The sequence below is a fragment of the Pteropus medius genome, unplaced genomic scaffold, assembly GCF_902729225.1.
Source record: "Pteropus medius unplaced genomic scaffold, Ma_sr-lr_union100, whole genome shotgun sequence".
NCBI lineage: Eukaryota > Metazoa > Chordata > Mammalia > Chiroptera > Pteropodidae > Pteropus > Pteropus medius.
In genome coordinates this window covers 24331567-24350025 of record NW_024344240.1, presented here as the reverse complement: position 1 = coordinate 24350025, position 18459 = coordinate 24331567, and the positions used below count along the sequence as shown (strand labels likewise).

The following is an 18459-nucleotide window of genomic DNA, read 5'->3' as shown; positions in this document are numbered from 1 at the left end:
ATTTCTGTAGCAGCCTAACTCATTTGCAAGTTTCTCTCAGCCCAACTGCCCCTATAACCTACTGTCTTCACATAGAGCCAAAACATGATCTTTTTAGAATGAAAATAAGGTCATATCACTCCTCTGCTTAAAACTTTCCAATGACCACCAATGCACTTTCTCCATATCATAGTTTATAGGAGTCTTTACCTACACTTTTTTCAACTTCATCTCTTACCATCCTCGCCCTATCCATTCATCATACTTCTTAAATATGCCAAGTTCTTTCAGACTCAGGACCTTACACACACTACTCCTATTACTTGAAATGCCCTACACCCACACTCCTTCCTTTCCATTTCTCCACTTTTGATCACCAATAAACATTCAGTTAGTCACTTCTAGAAACTGCCAGAGGTATTACTTACTTTATCATCATTGGTTCTTTAAATTGGATATATTTCAGAATAGTTCAATGTGTCCCATTCTGAAAACCTTTGAGAATATTTCTTAATATCAAGAAATTGATAAAAGTGTAGACTCATCATAACTGAAAAGAAAGACAGTCATCATCTATTGTCCTATTACATATGACAAAAACAAATTCAGGGAAATTAAATAACGTGCCTATTTTATAAGGCTAGATGATAGGTCTTCTGACCTTGTGTTCAGTAACCTGGTCAACCCTCTTCTATTTGTTTATTACATTTCCAATTCCTTTAAGATAACCCTAGTCATAGAAAAACAATCCTGAAATTTATGAAATGACAAAGGACCCTGAAACTTGAGAAAGACAATGAAGCTAGAGGCATCACACTTCCTTACTTCAAAATGTATTACAAAGTATATACAGTAAAAGAAACAGTATGGTTCTAGCTTGAAGACATACATGTAGACCAATGGAACAGAACAGAGAGTGCAGAAATAAACCCACGCATATAGTCAAATGATCTTCAGCAAGATAGCCTTTGCAACAAATGATGTGCAAAAGAATGAAATTGGAATCTTACCTTATACCATATAAAAAAACAATTCACAATGACTTTACTCAAAAAAACCCTTACGTATGAGATCTAAAACTATAAATATAAAAGAAAACATATAGCTAAGCTTCATAATATTGGTCTTGTCAATGATTTCTTGGATACAAAACCAAAAGTAAATTAGATGAGTGGGACTACTTTACACTAAAAAGCTCCTGCACAGCAAAGAAAACAATCAACAGGGTGAAAAGGTAACCTATGAAATAGGAGAAAATATTTGCAATGCATAAATCTGATTGGGGTTAAAATCCAAAATAAGGAACTCCTAAAAACTCAATAGCAAAAAAAAAAAATAATAATAACCTGATTAAAAAACTGGCGAAGGACTTGAATAGACATTTCTCCAAAGACATACAAGGGGCAGCAGGTATATGAAAAGGATGATCCACATCACTAATCACCAGGGAAATGCAAATCAAAAGTACAATGAGCTACCATATCATGTTAGGATAGTCATTATCAAAAAAAAGGAAATAAGTGTTGATGAGGGTATGGAGAAATTAGAACCCTTGTGTATTACTGATGAGAATGTAAAATAGTGCAGCTACGATTGAAAGTAGTATAGAAGTTCCTCAGTAAAGTAAGACCAATAATCTCACTTCTGGATATCTATCCAAAAGAAGTAAAAACAGTTATCTTGAAGAGATATTGGCAGCATTATTCAAAGTAGCCAAGATGTGGAAACAACCTAAATGTCCATCAGTGGATGAATGGATAAAGACAATGGGTACATACACACACAATGGAATATTATTCAGCTTTAAAAAAAAAAAAAGTCTGTCATATGGTACAACATGGATAAACCTTGAAGAAATTATGCTAAGTGAAATAAGCTTGTCATACAAGGACAAATACTACATGATTCAACTTATTTGAGGTATCTAAAGTAGTCAAACTCAGAGAAGCAGAAAGTAGAATGGTGGCTGCCATTCTGAGGAGTGAAGGGTGGGGAAAATGAGGAGTTGATATTCAATTAGTATAGAGCTTCAGTCATGCAAGATGAAAAGTTCTAGAGACCTCCTATACGACGATGTGCATATACAGTAAATCTTCACTTAACGAGATTGATAGGTTCTTGGAAACTGCAACTTTAAGTAAAAATGTTTAATGAAACCAATTTTACCATAGGCTAACTGATAATAGATAAGAATTAAGTTCCTACAGCATATTTCTGGTCACAAAAACATTACCACACTTCTAAATAAAGACTCAAAACACTTCTAATATTAACATTGAAATAAATGAGCTGTACTTACATCTAAGAAAGGTTAATAAAAACAAGTAAGATCATTATTTTCCAACCCACTTATTCCAGTTCAGGGTTGAGGGTGGCCAGAACCTCTCCTAGCAGCTCAGGGCACAAGGCAGGGATCCATCCTGGACAGGAAGTTCATCTACTACGGGGCGCACTCCCACACAAACAAACACACTCTCACTCAGACTGGGACCATTTAGACACACCAAATAACCTAATATGCACATCTTTGGGGTATGGGAGGAAACCAGAGTACCCAGAGAGAACCCATGCAGACATGGGGAGTACATGCAAACTCCACACAGACAGTGGCCCCAACAAGGAATGGATTTTTTTTACTAATCAACATTATAATAAAACCACTTTAAACAAAATGACATTATTAGAAGACTTGCTGTAGTTAGCAATAATGCACTAAAAATCTGTTAAGAAGGTAGATTTCATGTTATGTGTTTACTAGCAAAAAAGAGGGAAAAAAAATTTCAAAGTCACTCATCCAAATGTAGTGATAAGTCTCATCAGCTCATTAACAGCTTCTTAGGCCTTAGCATCAACCGAAGAAAACAGAATATGCTCAGCCTGGAAAGGGAAGTCTTAGCTGTTAGTACATGTTACTATAAAATGGTAATAAGAAAACAAAGTCAAGTGTTGAAGGAAGTTCTTGACCCATATATCTATCAAATGTCTTTTTAAACAGTAATGCTAGTTTAAAAGCCAAATTACCCTATACTTATTATAGGCAGATGTATTTTTTAATCTTAAAAATTACTACTCTGCCTGTGTATGTACATACACACAAATAATCAGTAACTGTAACACCATTTAGTATAAAGTTGGCTTATAAAGTATTACCAACAATAAAAGAAGAAATGACCTTAAATTTCTTGTGACAATAGCCCATGTTGCTACAAAGCTCTGGTGAAATTCTTATAAAAAATCTGAAAAGACAAGACAAGACAACCCTCTGGAGTTTGAATCTTCTGGAGTTCAAACCCCACCACCACTATCACCCACATAATAAGCATATCTCTTAGAATGGTAAAGATGCAGTTCCAAGAGAAGGCTTTCAAAATGTTTTTAACTATAGCCCACGGTAAGAAAAGTATATATTATTCACATCTATACATCTATATAAAACTAAACAATTTCATTGAATAGTTTATTTAAATGTATATTACTATATGCAGGCAGCTCAATATCTTTATTCCATTTTGCTATTTAATTTTTTAAACAGTTTGTAGTACCAAAATTAATTTCACAAACCAATTATGGGAAGAACCTATGGTCTGAGAAACACTGTACTAGAGCCCCAACATAAATGAGTATCTCCAGCACAGGCCCTAACATAAATGAGTATCTCCACCACAGAACACTTGCTACACAATTCCAAGGTTCCAAAGCACATAGCAAAATGTCTCTAACAATGAAATTCTGATGCTGTTCAGATATTTATACCTTTGCTCTCTCTAGGTATAGCTGCTTAAATAATTTAAAAGCTGCTCTTTTCTCTGGGAAGTGAAAGGAAAGATTAATATCGCCTTCTGTTCCCAGAACTCTATTCATTTCCAAGGTACACATTAGAGATAAAACCACATGCAGAAGTAGTTCCAGCATGCAATTAGAATTTCTCCAAAAATATAAATGATAAAGCACTACATCACCCTTCTCCTTTCTCAAACAAGATAAAGCAGATTGAGTATGATTTTAAGGGTCAACAGAAAAGGCATAACCATAAAATCAAATAATACTTAGCTGACTTAAGAATAAGAGATTTACAAATGCGTTCAATATTCTTTTTCAAACTCTCACCCTCTTTCTAGCAATACTCCCATAAATTTTTGTTTACTTGCCATCTTGCCACTTCAACTTACTTTTTTACGATAGGAAGAAAGAACAGATGCCTCTAAAACAGGCTCCAAATTTCCTTGGTGGTTGTCATTATCACCTCGCCTTGTACCATCAAGTTGGTGTCCTTTTCTGAGCCTTATATCTGGCTCTGGAGTCCTGCCGTACTCCAATCGGTTTTCCTCTGTCTCGTTCATGGGATATACAAGGCTTTCGTACAAAGAGGTCTTTCTTTCTTTCTGTCCCTTCTTCCTGGGAGGATGGACTTTCAGGATAGTGAGCTGACCCTAAAGAGAGTAAGGTTTTAAATTAACATATTTTAGATAAACACATTAAACGAGTGCTGGGGGAAGACACAGTTATATTATTACACACTCAAACAATAAAATACCCAGCAATCATTAACAACAATAAAAATATAATGTATAATAAACCTATATTTGCTGATAGAAAAGTGCCAAAATCTACTTTTAAATGAAAAACAGGAGGATCGAGACAACATATATATGTTCCATATAAAGATATCTAATCATATATGTACATAGAATAATTATTGGAAAATATTCAAAATTGTACTCCTGATACAGAAATGCATAGGAAAGAACGTAGAGTCAAGAGTGAGAAGATTTACTTTGCATTTTCTTCTACCTGAATATTTTTGCCATATACATTACTTTTTCAGTTAAAAATGTACCTAACTGCAGAAAGAATATATGTAGATTTTATGCATCACAGCTGGGTTTTACATATCTAATCTCATTAAACATCAAAATGACCCTATAAGGTATTTTTATTTCTGCTTCATGGGTAAGAAAATCAAAATTCACCATATTTTGTATGAAATAAATAGGACAAAATCTCTGACTTACATAGTATATATTATTGATAATGGTTTGCACTTAAAATGTTTAATGTCTGACATTTCAATATTTTTTGTGTTGTTTTGAACTCTAACTAGATGACCCTTGAAAAAAGAAACTCAGGACCAGAGCATGCTTTTATATCTCTATGAGGTCTCAGAAAGTGCTATGCACATAAATATTTAATGAACAGATGATAGGTGACATTTCAATGTTCTTAGTGGTAAAAACACTTTCAGAAATCATCAATATTTCTCTAAATTGGACTGTATAATAAGTTCTCTAGGAGTTCAATATTTCAAGTTCTTGATCCCTCTATCTCTTAACTCATAGTACAAAAGCTTATTTTGGACATTTAGTTACATATCCAAAAAAATAAGGCAATTATCACAGCCAATTTGACCAGAATTACTAAAACAGGAAGAAGCCAGGGTACATGTTATGCTCATAAATCCCATGAGAGTCAAAGTTCTTACTGGAGTGAAAGGAGTAGAGCCAAGTGGGAGGGCCTAAATATTATTTTAAAAGATAAAACGTATACTTAGTGTTCATATGTATGATATACAAGACTAATAATACTTAGCCCAAGAATTCTAATTAAACTAAGAATTAATCTGTTTCATAAATCATGTGTTTGCTGCAGGATTTCTCCAAGGGTTTTCAAAAATTTCTGGACCAATGACAAACACAAAACTTTTAAGTATCCCCAAACCTGGGCATAGGCATATCACATAAGAGCCTGAGCAAACATATAATAATACTGCAATTATAAACTATCTATTAATGCCCAATTCTGAAAGAGGAAACAATGTTAATGATTTACATTCATTTATTTACAGTTCACAAAGCTATTTCATACCCACCATTTTGTTCTGATTCAGGGAAGAGGGTGTTACCATTTATTGTGGATCAACAAAGTTAAATTCTATACCAGAGAATTTACATGTGGTATTTCACATAATCCTCATATAGAGCCAAGGAGTTTTATCTCTCATTTTACAGATGTGGAAAGTGAGGCTTGGAGATTAGGTAATTTATTCAAGACCTTAGTCCATTAAGAGGAGCGGCTGGGTTTTATACCCAGGTCCTTCTGGCTCTCTGAAATTTGTGTGTTTTCTACTACCCCAAAAAATTAAGACTAGGAAAAAAAGATAAGAACTTGAACCTGTGGACCAAAAAAGAGGGGTTCTGTAATAAAATCGACAAGTCCAGTGATGAAAAGAAACTTCACGGGTAATAAGATCATGAATTCCTAACTGGGCAGGTCATGGTAGGCAGTCAAGCCTCAGGTGTATAACTGCTTTAGTAAAAGGTTTAAGCAAGCCCTGTCCATTTTTCTTGTGTATCTAGGTTAACCCCCCTTTGAAATGCCAGAATAATCCTCTATTCCAGACTGCCCAAGGAGCATATAATCTTAACTATCCTGTACCTAGCTTTTTCCCACCTTCATGTAATCTTTCTTAGTTCTCGCCTTAATTCCAAAGGTATAAAAGAAACTGTAAAACTGTCATCCTCTAGAGCATCTGAGATCTTGCTTCCTAGTAACTCTTATCGGTTTTGCTTAAATAAACTCTAATAAAAATTCTCTACAGATTTGGACATTTCCTATATCAACAAACACTAAAGTTATTTGGTTTACATGACAAGTAAACTAAAGACTCATAATCTTTATTCTCAAAAGTAGCAAGTAGAATAAAGCTTTCAGCAAAGTAGCCTTGAAATATGACCACTAAACTTCTTATAAGCAGGAGCTATGTATGGAGAGATGTTGCTCACTTATGAGAACATAAATGAAATGCTCTATTAGTTATTGTTTTGTAATCCTCAATTCAGAAAAAGAAAGCAAATGACAAAAGTTTTCCCAAAGACTTTGTAAAGGATTCTCCTTAAAAAGAAATTTAAAAAATCAATTTCCAGGAAAGGCCTGAGATCAAAATACAGTCCTATCAACAATATAAATTTACAAGTACAATATAAAAAAAGAATGAACAAATAAGCCACTATTAAATCTTCAATCAAAAAAAATTATATTCATCATTTTACATTTGCTAAAGCAGGAAGGCCTATCACTATATTTTAGAGTTTCAATAATAGAACTGTTGAAGGAAAAAGCATTTATGTCAACCCTCAGGTTCTCAAAGATTTAACAAAACACCCGATCTAAGAATACTGGAGAGAACTGTAATTTACTACACATTTTAATTTATTTGCATTCTCTCTAATGATACAATGAATTTCTACTAGGATGCAATGCCTTGAAATCTAAAGCAATCAATTCTAAGAGTCTAAGGTAAAGTCAGAGATAAAGTAAAGGTGTCCTTTATCATCATTATTTAACTCTGTCCTGGAGTTAGACAACTAAACAAGAGGAAAAAATGAGAAGTATAAACCTACTATTTATAGATTATATGTCGCTTTAGCTATAAAATCCAAAAGAATTAACTTAAAAAAAACCTTTATAATAAGAAAATTCATCAAAATGATTGAGTATAAAATTAATATATGGATATCAACAGCCTCCATCCCCAAAGCCCACAATATTTGGTTGTTATAGAAGAAACTAATATATTACAATAGGAAAAAAAAAGATAAAATACTTCAAAACAAACCTTAAAATGCTACTGAAGATCTACAGAAACTCCTAGGACTACTAAGTGAGTTCAGCAAGGTCAAGAGATTGAACACAAACACAAATATCAATCATATTTCTATATACTAATAATAAACATGTAGAAACTGAAATTTAAAACACTATCACTTACAATTACTCCAAAAAATTTTAAATACTTACACTTAAAATATGCATAAGATCTGTTTGCTGAAAATTACAGAATGCTAATGAAAGAAATTAAAGATCTAAACAAATAACATATACTCATGGACTGAAAGACTCAATACAGTAAAGAGGTCAGTTCTTTCCAAATTATTCTATAGGTTTAATGCAATTCCAAAATCCTAGCAAGGACTGTAGATAAAGACAAGCTTACTCTAAAATTTATAAGGAAGGCACAGCCCAGAATAGCTAGAACAAATAACCTGAAAGACAATAAAGTGGAAAGAATCCCTCTAAAATGAAGGCCTGTTACATAGCTACAGTAGTCAAGACAGTGTGGTATTAGCAGAGGAAGAAACCCATAGATTGATAGATCAGAAAACGACCAAAAAATAGACACACAAGCCCAACTCTTATTTTATAAACATGCAAAAAAGAAGCTTTTTCAACAAATGGTGCTGGAACAATTGAACATCCATAGGTGGCACAGGGAGAAGAAAGAGGAAGAACAACAAAAACAACAACCTCAACTTAAACCTCACGCCCTATACAAAAATTAACTCAAAATGGATCATGGACTTAAATGTAAAATGCAAAACTATAAAACTTTTATTTAAAACAAAGGAAAAAATCTTCAGGATATATAGCTATGCAAAGAGTATATTGAGACTTGACAACAAAAGCATGATCCATAATAGGGAAAAATGATAAACTGGACTTCATCAAAATTAACTTTACTGTGAAACACTCAAAGAAGTTGAAAACACATGTTGCAGAGAAAACATTCGTAAATCATATATCCAACATAAGACTATTATCTAAACCATAGAAAGAACTCTCAAAATTCAATAGTAAAAAAAATACTCCAATTGGAAAATGGACAAAGAAGAACAGATATTTCACCAAAGAGGATATACAGACAAGAAAAAATGTTCAACATCATTAGCCATCAGAGAAATTAAAATTACAATGAGATATCACAACAAACCTACCTAATCAGAATAGGTGAAATACAAAACAGAAAACAGGAGAAATGACTTCTGCCACAGTGCGAGGAATTCCACTGACCTGCTCCCCAGTGAAACTCATGAAAAGTATATTTTTTAAATGATTAAAAGCCTCTGGAAACAGTCTTAAAGTCAAACAGACATTAAAGAACATCTACAAAACTTCAGTAGGAAAGGCAAGGGTCAGTTGTATTTGAACAAAGATGTCTCTTTTCCTCCCTGCCCTCTCCCAACTCTGAGGGTCAGAGACTCCACACCAGACCCTTGCAGCCAAAAATGCATGGCTCCCTCTGACCAAAGCACTCAAAGAGGTTTCTTCCCTACAGGAAGAATATGTCAGTGTTTCTCACTGTGCTGAGGCTGAGTCCCAGATAAGCACAGTTAGAAGTAGGGGCTCCCTTCTTCTTATCAGCCTCACTTGTGGAACTGAGGCACTACCTTGATTATGCTATGCTGAGAATTCTGGGGTGGTAATCATTCTTGACGCAGCTCATGAGTTGGTAGTTCTACAACAGGAGAAGCAAGCAGAGAGGACCTGAGGCCACTGCACACTGACCCACCAAACACTCATCTCCTAGAGTGGGGCTGTCACTCAAAGAAACATGTCATTGTCCTCATCCCCATGTATCGCTAGAGCCCTGGTTCAGATATTTTTACCTGAGGGAAGAAAGGTGGGAGCACAGTGGCACCTACTCTCTTCCCACAGAACCTGACTTTATTTACAACACAGGATGAAGAAGCTCAAACCTAAAGGTATTCTAAAGAACTGCGTATGTTGTGGTGAAAGACAGTTGGGAGGAGAACCAAAATACAAGCTAAACTTTCCCACAAGTTAGTTTGCAGAAGAGTATCAAGGAATAAACTACTGGTAGGAGCCCTCCTGGTGTCAGAACAAAAATTAAACAGTAACCTCAGAAACTATTCCTTCAATGTATCCAGAATTTGGTGGTATGAGTCTAGGGCATTAAAATCAAAACAGCAATCAGCTGGCAATTATCTGAGTTTAACAGCTGGGTGTGGTCAAGGAAAAAGAGCAAGAGAACCAACCAAAAACATTATCATCGCATGGTGGTTACAGGCATTATCCAAAACTATACACACCTCTCCCCTGAGGAACAATATCAGAAACTGAATACTGGAAGGGAAGTAGACATTACTAAAACAATCCAGTCAGTCACTAAACAAATTAACAAATAGCGATAACAAGTCTTGGAGGAGGGAAAAACAGTACCTAGAGTTACTATAATGTATTATCTAAAATGTCCAATATCCAATAAAAAAAAATTAGGAGGTATGCAAACAAACAAGAAAGTATATCTATACACTAGGGGTGGGGGAGGAGAGAAACAAGCAACAAATATGGTCAAAAGATACAAACCCCCAGTTATAAAATAAATAGTTCTGGGGATGTAATGTATAGCATGGTGACTATAGTTAATAATACCATTTTGTATGTTTGAAAGTTGCCAAGAGAATAAATCTTAAAGTTCTTATCACAAGAAAAGAAATTTGTAACTATGTATGGGAAAAAAACAGGCAACATAAAATGCTTTTAAGACACACCAGATGTTGGATTTATCAGAAAAAGATTTTAAAGTAGCTATTATAAACATGTTCACAACTAAAAGAAACTATGATTAAGAAGTGAAGGGAGGAATGATAACAATATCATAACAGATAGAGAATTATCAATAAAGAGAGAAATTAGAAAAACAACCATATGGAAATTATGAGGTTGAAAAGTACAATAATTAAATTTTAATATCATTAGAAGGGCTTGACAGAATTCTAGGAGAAAGAATAAGCAAATTTGGAGACAGATTAATGAGAGATTATGCAAGTCAAAAGACAGAGAAAAAAAGAGTGGACTAAAATGATGAGACCCTCGGAGGTATGTGGGAAACCATTAAGCACACTAACATCAGCATAATGGAAGCATCAAAAGGAAAGGAAAGAGCAGAAAAAGTATTCAAAGGAATAATTGCAGAAAACTTTGTTAATTTCTTGAAAACAATAAACTACACATCCAAGAAATTCAATAAATTCCAACTAGAGTAAAAGCAAAGACATCCACACTTTATATTAAAAATTCTAAAAGTGAAATACCATAAGAAAATCCTAAAAGTGGAAAGAGGAAAAGACCAGTTATTTATAAGGGAACCCAAAATTAACAGTTGACTTCTGAGCAGAAACAATGAGGCAGTCAGATAACATACTCAAAAAAAAAAACCTGTCAACCAAGCATGTTATATCCAGAAAAGCTATCATTCAAAAATAAAGATTTTCTCAAATTGGGGGAGGGGGAAGAATATGAATGAATGAATGAATCTGTTACTGGCAGAGCTGTAGTAAAAGAAATACTAGAGATTTCTGGAAAGATGGCAGAGTAGGACACACCAGGAATCTGTCTCCCCACCTAACGACAATTGCACTGGCAGCATCTGTCTGATGTAACAACTTGGAACTCTGGAGTTTGTTGAAGGCTTGAAACTTCCAGGGGACCTCTTGGAGTGTAAACTATAAAATTTGGTCAATTTCTGTCCTAGCATAGTAGCAGCTATCCATTCCCCAACTCCAGCCCCTAGAAGGCAGCTGTGCACTTGTCCCTGGAGCCACTTTCACACAGCTTGCAGGAGCTAGGGTGGATAAAATAACCCTGTACTCCAGATAATGGGGATCTATGTTCTGGCTCCTACTTCTAATCCCTGAGATGCAGATGAAAAGTAGGACAGCCATTATTGTTACACCTCCCCTGACTGTAGCAAACACCAGGGGAGGTGACATTCAAAAAATTTAAAGGGTAGTCACTTTTTCCTTTCATTTTCTGCTTTTCCCCATTTAGAAGTCAGACACTAAAGACTAGGACATTCATGGGGAGGTCCAAAGCGCAGGTCCAAAGAGAGGCTCACAAAATATATAAGAAGACATTTAGTTTACACCTCAGGTTATTCCTTAGCACAGAGAAAGCATGCAACAATTAAAATAAAGATATACATTTATTTTATATACATATAAAACAAAATAAACCACAAATCCTAGGGAAAGGGGAGAATCTGATTTCCAGAGTTACCACATTATTATATTTAAATGTCCAATGTTCAAAAACAAATCTCAAGTCATTCAAAGAAACAGGAAAATATGGCCCATTTGAAAGGGAAAAAAGTAGGTCAATAGAAACTTGTGGAAAGCACTGAAGGGCACATACATTAGTCAAAAACTTTAAAACAACTTGTTTTAAAGATGCTCAAAGAACTAAAGGAAGATTTGGAGAAAGCCAAGAAAACAATGTATGAATAAAATGGAAATATCAGTAAAGAGATAGAAAACCTTAAAAGAAACCAAGAAGAAATTCTATAGATGTAAAGTACAGTAACTGAAATGAAAAAATCACTAAAGAGGATCAAATTTGAGCAGGGAGAAGAAAAATCACTGAACTTAATGACAGGACAATGGAAAATCATGGAGGCTGAGAAACAAAGAAAAAAGATTGAAGAAAAGCAAACAGAGCCTAAGGGACCTATAGAACACCATTAAGTGGACTAACATGTGCATCATAGAGGTTCTAAAAGGAGAAGAGAAAAAAAAAGGGGCAAAGAGAATCTGTGAATAATGGCTAAAAACTTATCAAATTTAATTAAAGATCTGAATATAAACATGCAAGAAGCTCAATAAACTACATATAAGATGAACTCAGAGACCCACACTGACACACACTATAATCAAACTTTCAAAAGACAGAGTGAAACTTGAAAGCACCAACTGATACCACAGAAATAAAAGGATCATAATAGACTACTACAATTACGAATTAGATTACCTAAAAGTAATAAATAATTCCCAGAATTATACACCCTACCAAGACTAAATCAAGAAATAGAAAATCTGAACAGACCAGTAACAAGGAAGGAGACTGAAACAGTAATCGAACATCTTCCAACAAAGAAAAGCCCACAAGCAAACGGCTTCACTGGTGAATTCTGCCAAGCATTCAAAAGAAGAATTAATGTCAATTCTTCTCAAACTCTCCCCCCAAAAATTAAAGGAACACTTCCAAATTCATTTTACAGAGCATTATCCTGATACCAAAGCCAGATAAGGACATTAAAAGAAAAGGAAATTACAAGCTAATATCCCTGACGAACACAGATGCAAAAATACTCATCAAAACATTAGCAAAATCAATTCAATGGCACATTAAAAGGATCATATACCATGATCAGCTGGGAGTTATCCCTGAGATGCAAGGATGGTTCAACATACGCAAATCAATAAATGTGACATACCATGTTAACAAAATCAGGCTATTCTTCAACACAGAGAAAGCATGCAACAATTAAAATAAACATATATAATGTGATCATCATTTGTATGATCATAAGATCACCTCAAGATGCAGAAAAAGCATTTGACAAAATTCAATACCCTTTCATAATAAAAACTCTCAACAAATTAGGTATAGAAGAAACGTACCTCAAATAATAAAGGCCATATAAGACAAGCCTGCAGCTAACATCATATTCAACAGTAAAAAGCTGAAAGCTTTACTTCTAAGATCAGGAACTAGACAAGGATGCCCATTCTCACCACTTCCAAAGTAACGGAAGTCCCAGCCAGGGCAATTAGGCAAGAAAAAGAAATAAAAGGCATCCAAATCGGAAAAGAAGTAAAATTGTCTCTATTTGCAGATGACATGATCTTATATATAGAAAACCCAAAAGACATCACCAAAAAAAATAAAAATGAACAAATTTAATAAATATGCAGGACACAAAACCAACATAAAAAAAGAGTTGAGGCATCTGATTTTCAGTTGAAAATATCCCATTTTCCATATACTAACAACAAACTACCCGGAGAAGATGAAAGGATGATAAAGGAGAGATGTGAATTCATAGTGGAACAATACTGAATTTGTTTTTGGAAATGGAAGTGACGGAAATGTTCAGTTGACACCAGAACACAAAGTTGGAATTTAGAAGAGAGAATGAACTTGAAAAGAGAACTGAGTACTACTAGCATAAAAAGTAATAGTAGCATAGTTACTAGTATAATGACGACAGTGGACAAAAGCCTTTGTTTTTAAAGTTATATAAAGGAGTGAAGAGGAGCAAAAGTCAAAGTGAAGAATCCAGGAAAATATCAGACACTAAATGGTGAAGTCAAGAGCGGAACCCTAGATCTTTTCTCAAATGTACTAACACCAGATTGCCTTCGTAATGGGAACTGTAAAATTTGCACTTCTTAGATTTCACATTCCCTTCAAATAATGCAGTTTTCCCTCAGTATCCATGGGGGATTGGTTCCAGGACCCCAGCAGATACTAATACCCAAAGATGTTCAAGGATGTTTTATTACATAAAATGGAATAATATTTGCACATAACCTATGCACATTCTCCCACATACTTTAAATCATTTTTAGATTACTAATAATGCCTAATATAATGTAAATGCTAAGTAAATAGTTATACTGTATTGTTTATACAACAAGAAAAAAAAAAGGCCTGTACATGTTCAATACAGATACAACCACTGTAGGCCTAACTACATAGTACATGTCAGCAATAAGATAACTCCCCTCCCTCCCCCAAATATTTTTGGTCTGCCCTTTTTCAATTCCCAGATGTGGAACCCATGGACGTGGAGGGCTGACTACTGCATAAGGTAAACTTAATCATGTTGCTCAAAAACAATTTCTCTGCTTGAAGAAATTGCTAACTTAATTGTTTGGTACTTTCAGTCTTAAAAATCTACCTCTATTCCAGAAAAGGTATTTTTTAAAAACCAAAAGTTTGTACGTTCTATGAGGGCAAGGACTTCTGTTTTGTTCAGTGATAAAATCCAAATTGCAACAGACACACAGTATTCTATAAAAGTTTCCTGAATGAATGGATAAATATCACATTTCCTAGGAGGTAAAGGGAAGAAAAGAAAAAGAATTAAAATTATTTATATCATACTTAATCATACTTAAATTAGGCTTCTTGCCAAGACAGAGTATATTAGTACAATGTATTACCTTCACCTATTTTGTGATTTTAATTTTTATGTTGCCCTCAATTTTAAGAGTAGGCAAAGCTGTGGAAAACAGTATGGCAGTTCCTCAAAAAAAATTTTTTTAAATAGAAATACTACGTATGATCCAGGAATTCCACTTCTGGGTATACATTCAAAATAATACTCCACAACAAAAACTGAAAGCAGAGTCTTTTTTTTTTTTTAAGCCTACAATGCCTGGTATTCCTAGGTGGTATCCATCCAAGTACTAACATAGCGAGACTCTGCTTAGCTTCCGAGATCAGACGAGATCAGGCACGTTCAGGATGGTGAAAGCAGTCTTGAAGAGACATTTACATACTCACATTCATAACAGCATTATTCACAATAGCTAAGATGTGAAAGCAACCCAAATGTCTATTCATGAATGAACAGTTAAACCAAATGTAGTCTATACATACAATATTATTCAGCCTCAAAAAGGAAATTCAGACACAAGCTACAACCTGGATGAACCACAAGGACATTATGCTAAGTATAATAAGCCAATCGCTCACAAAAAAATACTGTATGATTCCACTTATATGAGGTACTTAAAGTAGTCAAAATCTTAGAGGCATAAAGTAGAACAGTGGTTGCCGGGGCAGGGGGAAGAAAGAAATGGGGAGTACTGTTTATTTGGTATAGTTTCCATTTTGCAAGATAAAAAAAGTTCTATAGATGAATAGTGGTGATGGTTGTACAACATGAATGTACAACATTCATGATTGTATACCTTAAAATGGTTAACACAGTAAATTTTGTTATGTATATTTTATAATTTTTTTAATTCAGGGGGGCAATCCTGAACTTCTATACTACATGATTCCATTCTAAAAAGTGTTATGAGTCCATGATTGTACCACATTCATGAAATGATAAAAATATAGAAATGGAGAAGAGATTGGTGGTTATCAAGAATTAAGGAAGGTGTAGGAGTGAGAAGAAAGTGGGTATGGCTGTAACAAGTAACCATGAAAGATCCTTGAGGTGAAAGAATTGTTCTGGATCCTGACTGTATCAATGTCAATACCATGGTTGTAACACTGTATTATATATAGTTTTGCAAGATTTTACCATTGGGAGAAACCAGTAAGGGGTATGGAGGATCTCTCTGTGTTAGTTCTTAGCACTGCATGTGAACCTACAATTATCTCAAAATTAAAAGAAAAAAAGAAAGCATACAAGTCCTGTTCGATGGTTTTATACAAATACTCCATAGCAAAATTTTCAATACAAGGGACAGAATATCATGCGTATTGTTTCCCAATAAAACATGCATACCACAATGCTCATAGCACCTGAGTACTAAAAATAATGTTATAAAAAGCTCATCAATACATTTCACCAAATAATGGCAATGATGATGATAAAAAACAATAATAATAGGTTCCTCAGAAAATTAAACACAGAATTACCAAGACTCAGCAATTCCACTCCTAAGTAGACACCCAAAACAATTGAATGCAGGGACTCACATACTTGTACACCAATATCCCAACAGCCAAAATGTGGAAATAATACAAGTGTCCATGGACAGATGAATGGATAAACAAAACATGGTATAAACATGCAATGGAATATTATTCAGCTATAAAAGGAAATGAAGTTCAGATTCATGCTACAACAGGTAAGAAGAGAGGTTAGCAGGGCTGGGGCAGAGGGAGTAATTGCTAATGGTTAGTGTTTTTGTTTTAGGTAATGGAAGTTTGAGAATAGATACTGGTAATGATTACACGACATTGTGAATGCACTTAATGCTACTGAAATTATAAACTTAAAATGGTCAAAATGGTAAACTTCAGGATATGTATATTTTATCACCATAAAAGAAAAGTGTAATAGCAGCTACAACATAGTTAATGCTTACTATTGCAGGCAGTGTGTTTTTTAAATAATGTACAAGGACTGACTCATTTAAAACCCTATGAAATGGGTACTATCAGAATCCCCATTTTATAGACAAAAGTAAAGCAAGACACAGTTTGAGTAACTAACACCAACTAGTAATTGAAGAGCAAGAATTTGAATCCAGTACGTCTCACTCTTGGTACCCTTAACCTATGCTACTTCTATAATTTTATTAAAAGACGACAAATATAAAGAAAGAAAAGCTCATTTCATTGACTCTTATTATAATGATGAATAAATGAAAAAAAATAAAATTATTTTGAAAAGTCAAATTAACATTAAATATTGGGTGAATAAAGGAGATAGAAACACACTTCAAAAAATGCTCAGTTTAGAGCCTATCGAGTCCACAGCTAATAAAATAAAAAGATACCAAATTAAAGTTTTAAGAACTGTGAAGTAAGACCATCAAAGCCACATTTCAGGAAAATATACTATAGTACTATACTGCTTCTTTGTCTAGTAAATTTTTTATTGATGTAAAAAATATTCAGAAAAGCACAAAAAGTGCATAAAATTCACAAAGGATAAATGCTGCGTAACCAGCAAAAAACAACATTCCAATATGCAGAAGACTCCTCTTCCACATCACTGTATGGTTTTTTAAGTGTTAACTTTAAGAGGCCCAACCTCTTTCCTTGCCCATTAATATAATAAAAATCTTCCAGTTAAGTTCTCTAAAGACAAGGATAACACCCCAAGTACTTCTGACAGTGATTAAAAAAGAAAAAAGTAGGTAGTATCAGAAGAAAATTAGTTACCTTTAATATTCTTGCTGGTCCTATTGTTGAAATAAAGTATTCCATCCTAAAAATAATCCCATCCCATTATTACTAGTTTATATTTGTATCCACTATATTTTACTTCACATTGAAGTCTGAAAGAAAAGGTCATAAGAACACCATATACCCATATCTTCACGTAGAACACTTTGTACCACTCAAGTTTCCAATCAAAGAAAAGCACGAACTTGATACCAGAAATCTCATTAACCATGCACCAACTTCAAACACATACTTCACTGTGGAATGATAGGCTACACTGAAATAATTCCAGTATACAACTTTCAGGTCACTTTGAAATAGGCTGCTTTCACCTTAGAAGAAGTCAACAAAATCATGGGACACATTTTGCAGCCTGTCTTCTGCCACTGAATAATCTAATTATAGAACTAGAAAGTGATATCACTAGACAAGACTATTACATTCCACTCACCATGTGCCAGCCAATACAAAGGGACATGGCACCCCTTGCTCTTAGAATTTTAAGTCATAATGTCCTAATTTTTAACAACCTCAAAGGTTCATGGCAGATGGCAACTTAATTTGTAAAAGAGTTAATGACAATCTATCTCTATTTCATACGTGATTGTGAGGACTGAATAAGCTAATGGAGATAAAGCACCAAAAATTAATTTAAATCATGCCCTGTGATGTTGGTGGTAGAATGGCATCAGTAGTGAGAAAGCCTAGCCAAACACTGAGCACCTTACAGTTCAAATTGTGATAGTCGCATATAAAGTTCCAACATCTCTGATAACAATAAACACTAATGACAAAGCCACCTTAATGTCATAACATCCTAAATTTCTGCATTCCTTTTGTTTATGATTTGGAAGAAAGGAGGAACCCACATTATAAAAAAATTAGCAAAGTATAAATTTAACTTTTAAAATAAATGGTTGAGCCTCAGCTCATAATCCTATGATGAACAGGAAAAGTATGGAAATAACAAAATCTACATAACCGACA

The 18459-nt window shown here is 34.2% G+C and overlaps 1 protein-coding gene across 2 annotated transcripts in view; it reads right to left on the bottom strand.

The window, feature by feature from the left end:
• Positions 1–18459, bottom strand: part of ADIPOR2 (adiponectin receptor 2) — a 74570-nt gene that overhangs the window by 38866 nt on the left and 17245 nt on the right. Inside the window, exon 2 of one of the 2 annotated variants that reach the window (XM_039869211.1) lies at positions 4149–4409. In XM_039869211.1, coding sequence (XP_039725145.1) covers positions 4149–4319 — 171 coding nt within the window. In that variant the 5' untranslated portion in view covers positions 4320–4409. Of the gene's footprint in view, positions 1–4148; positions 4410–18459 lie in introns of those variants that run through there. The other variant, XM_039869212.1, reaches the window with a different exon arrangement.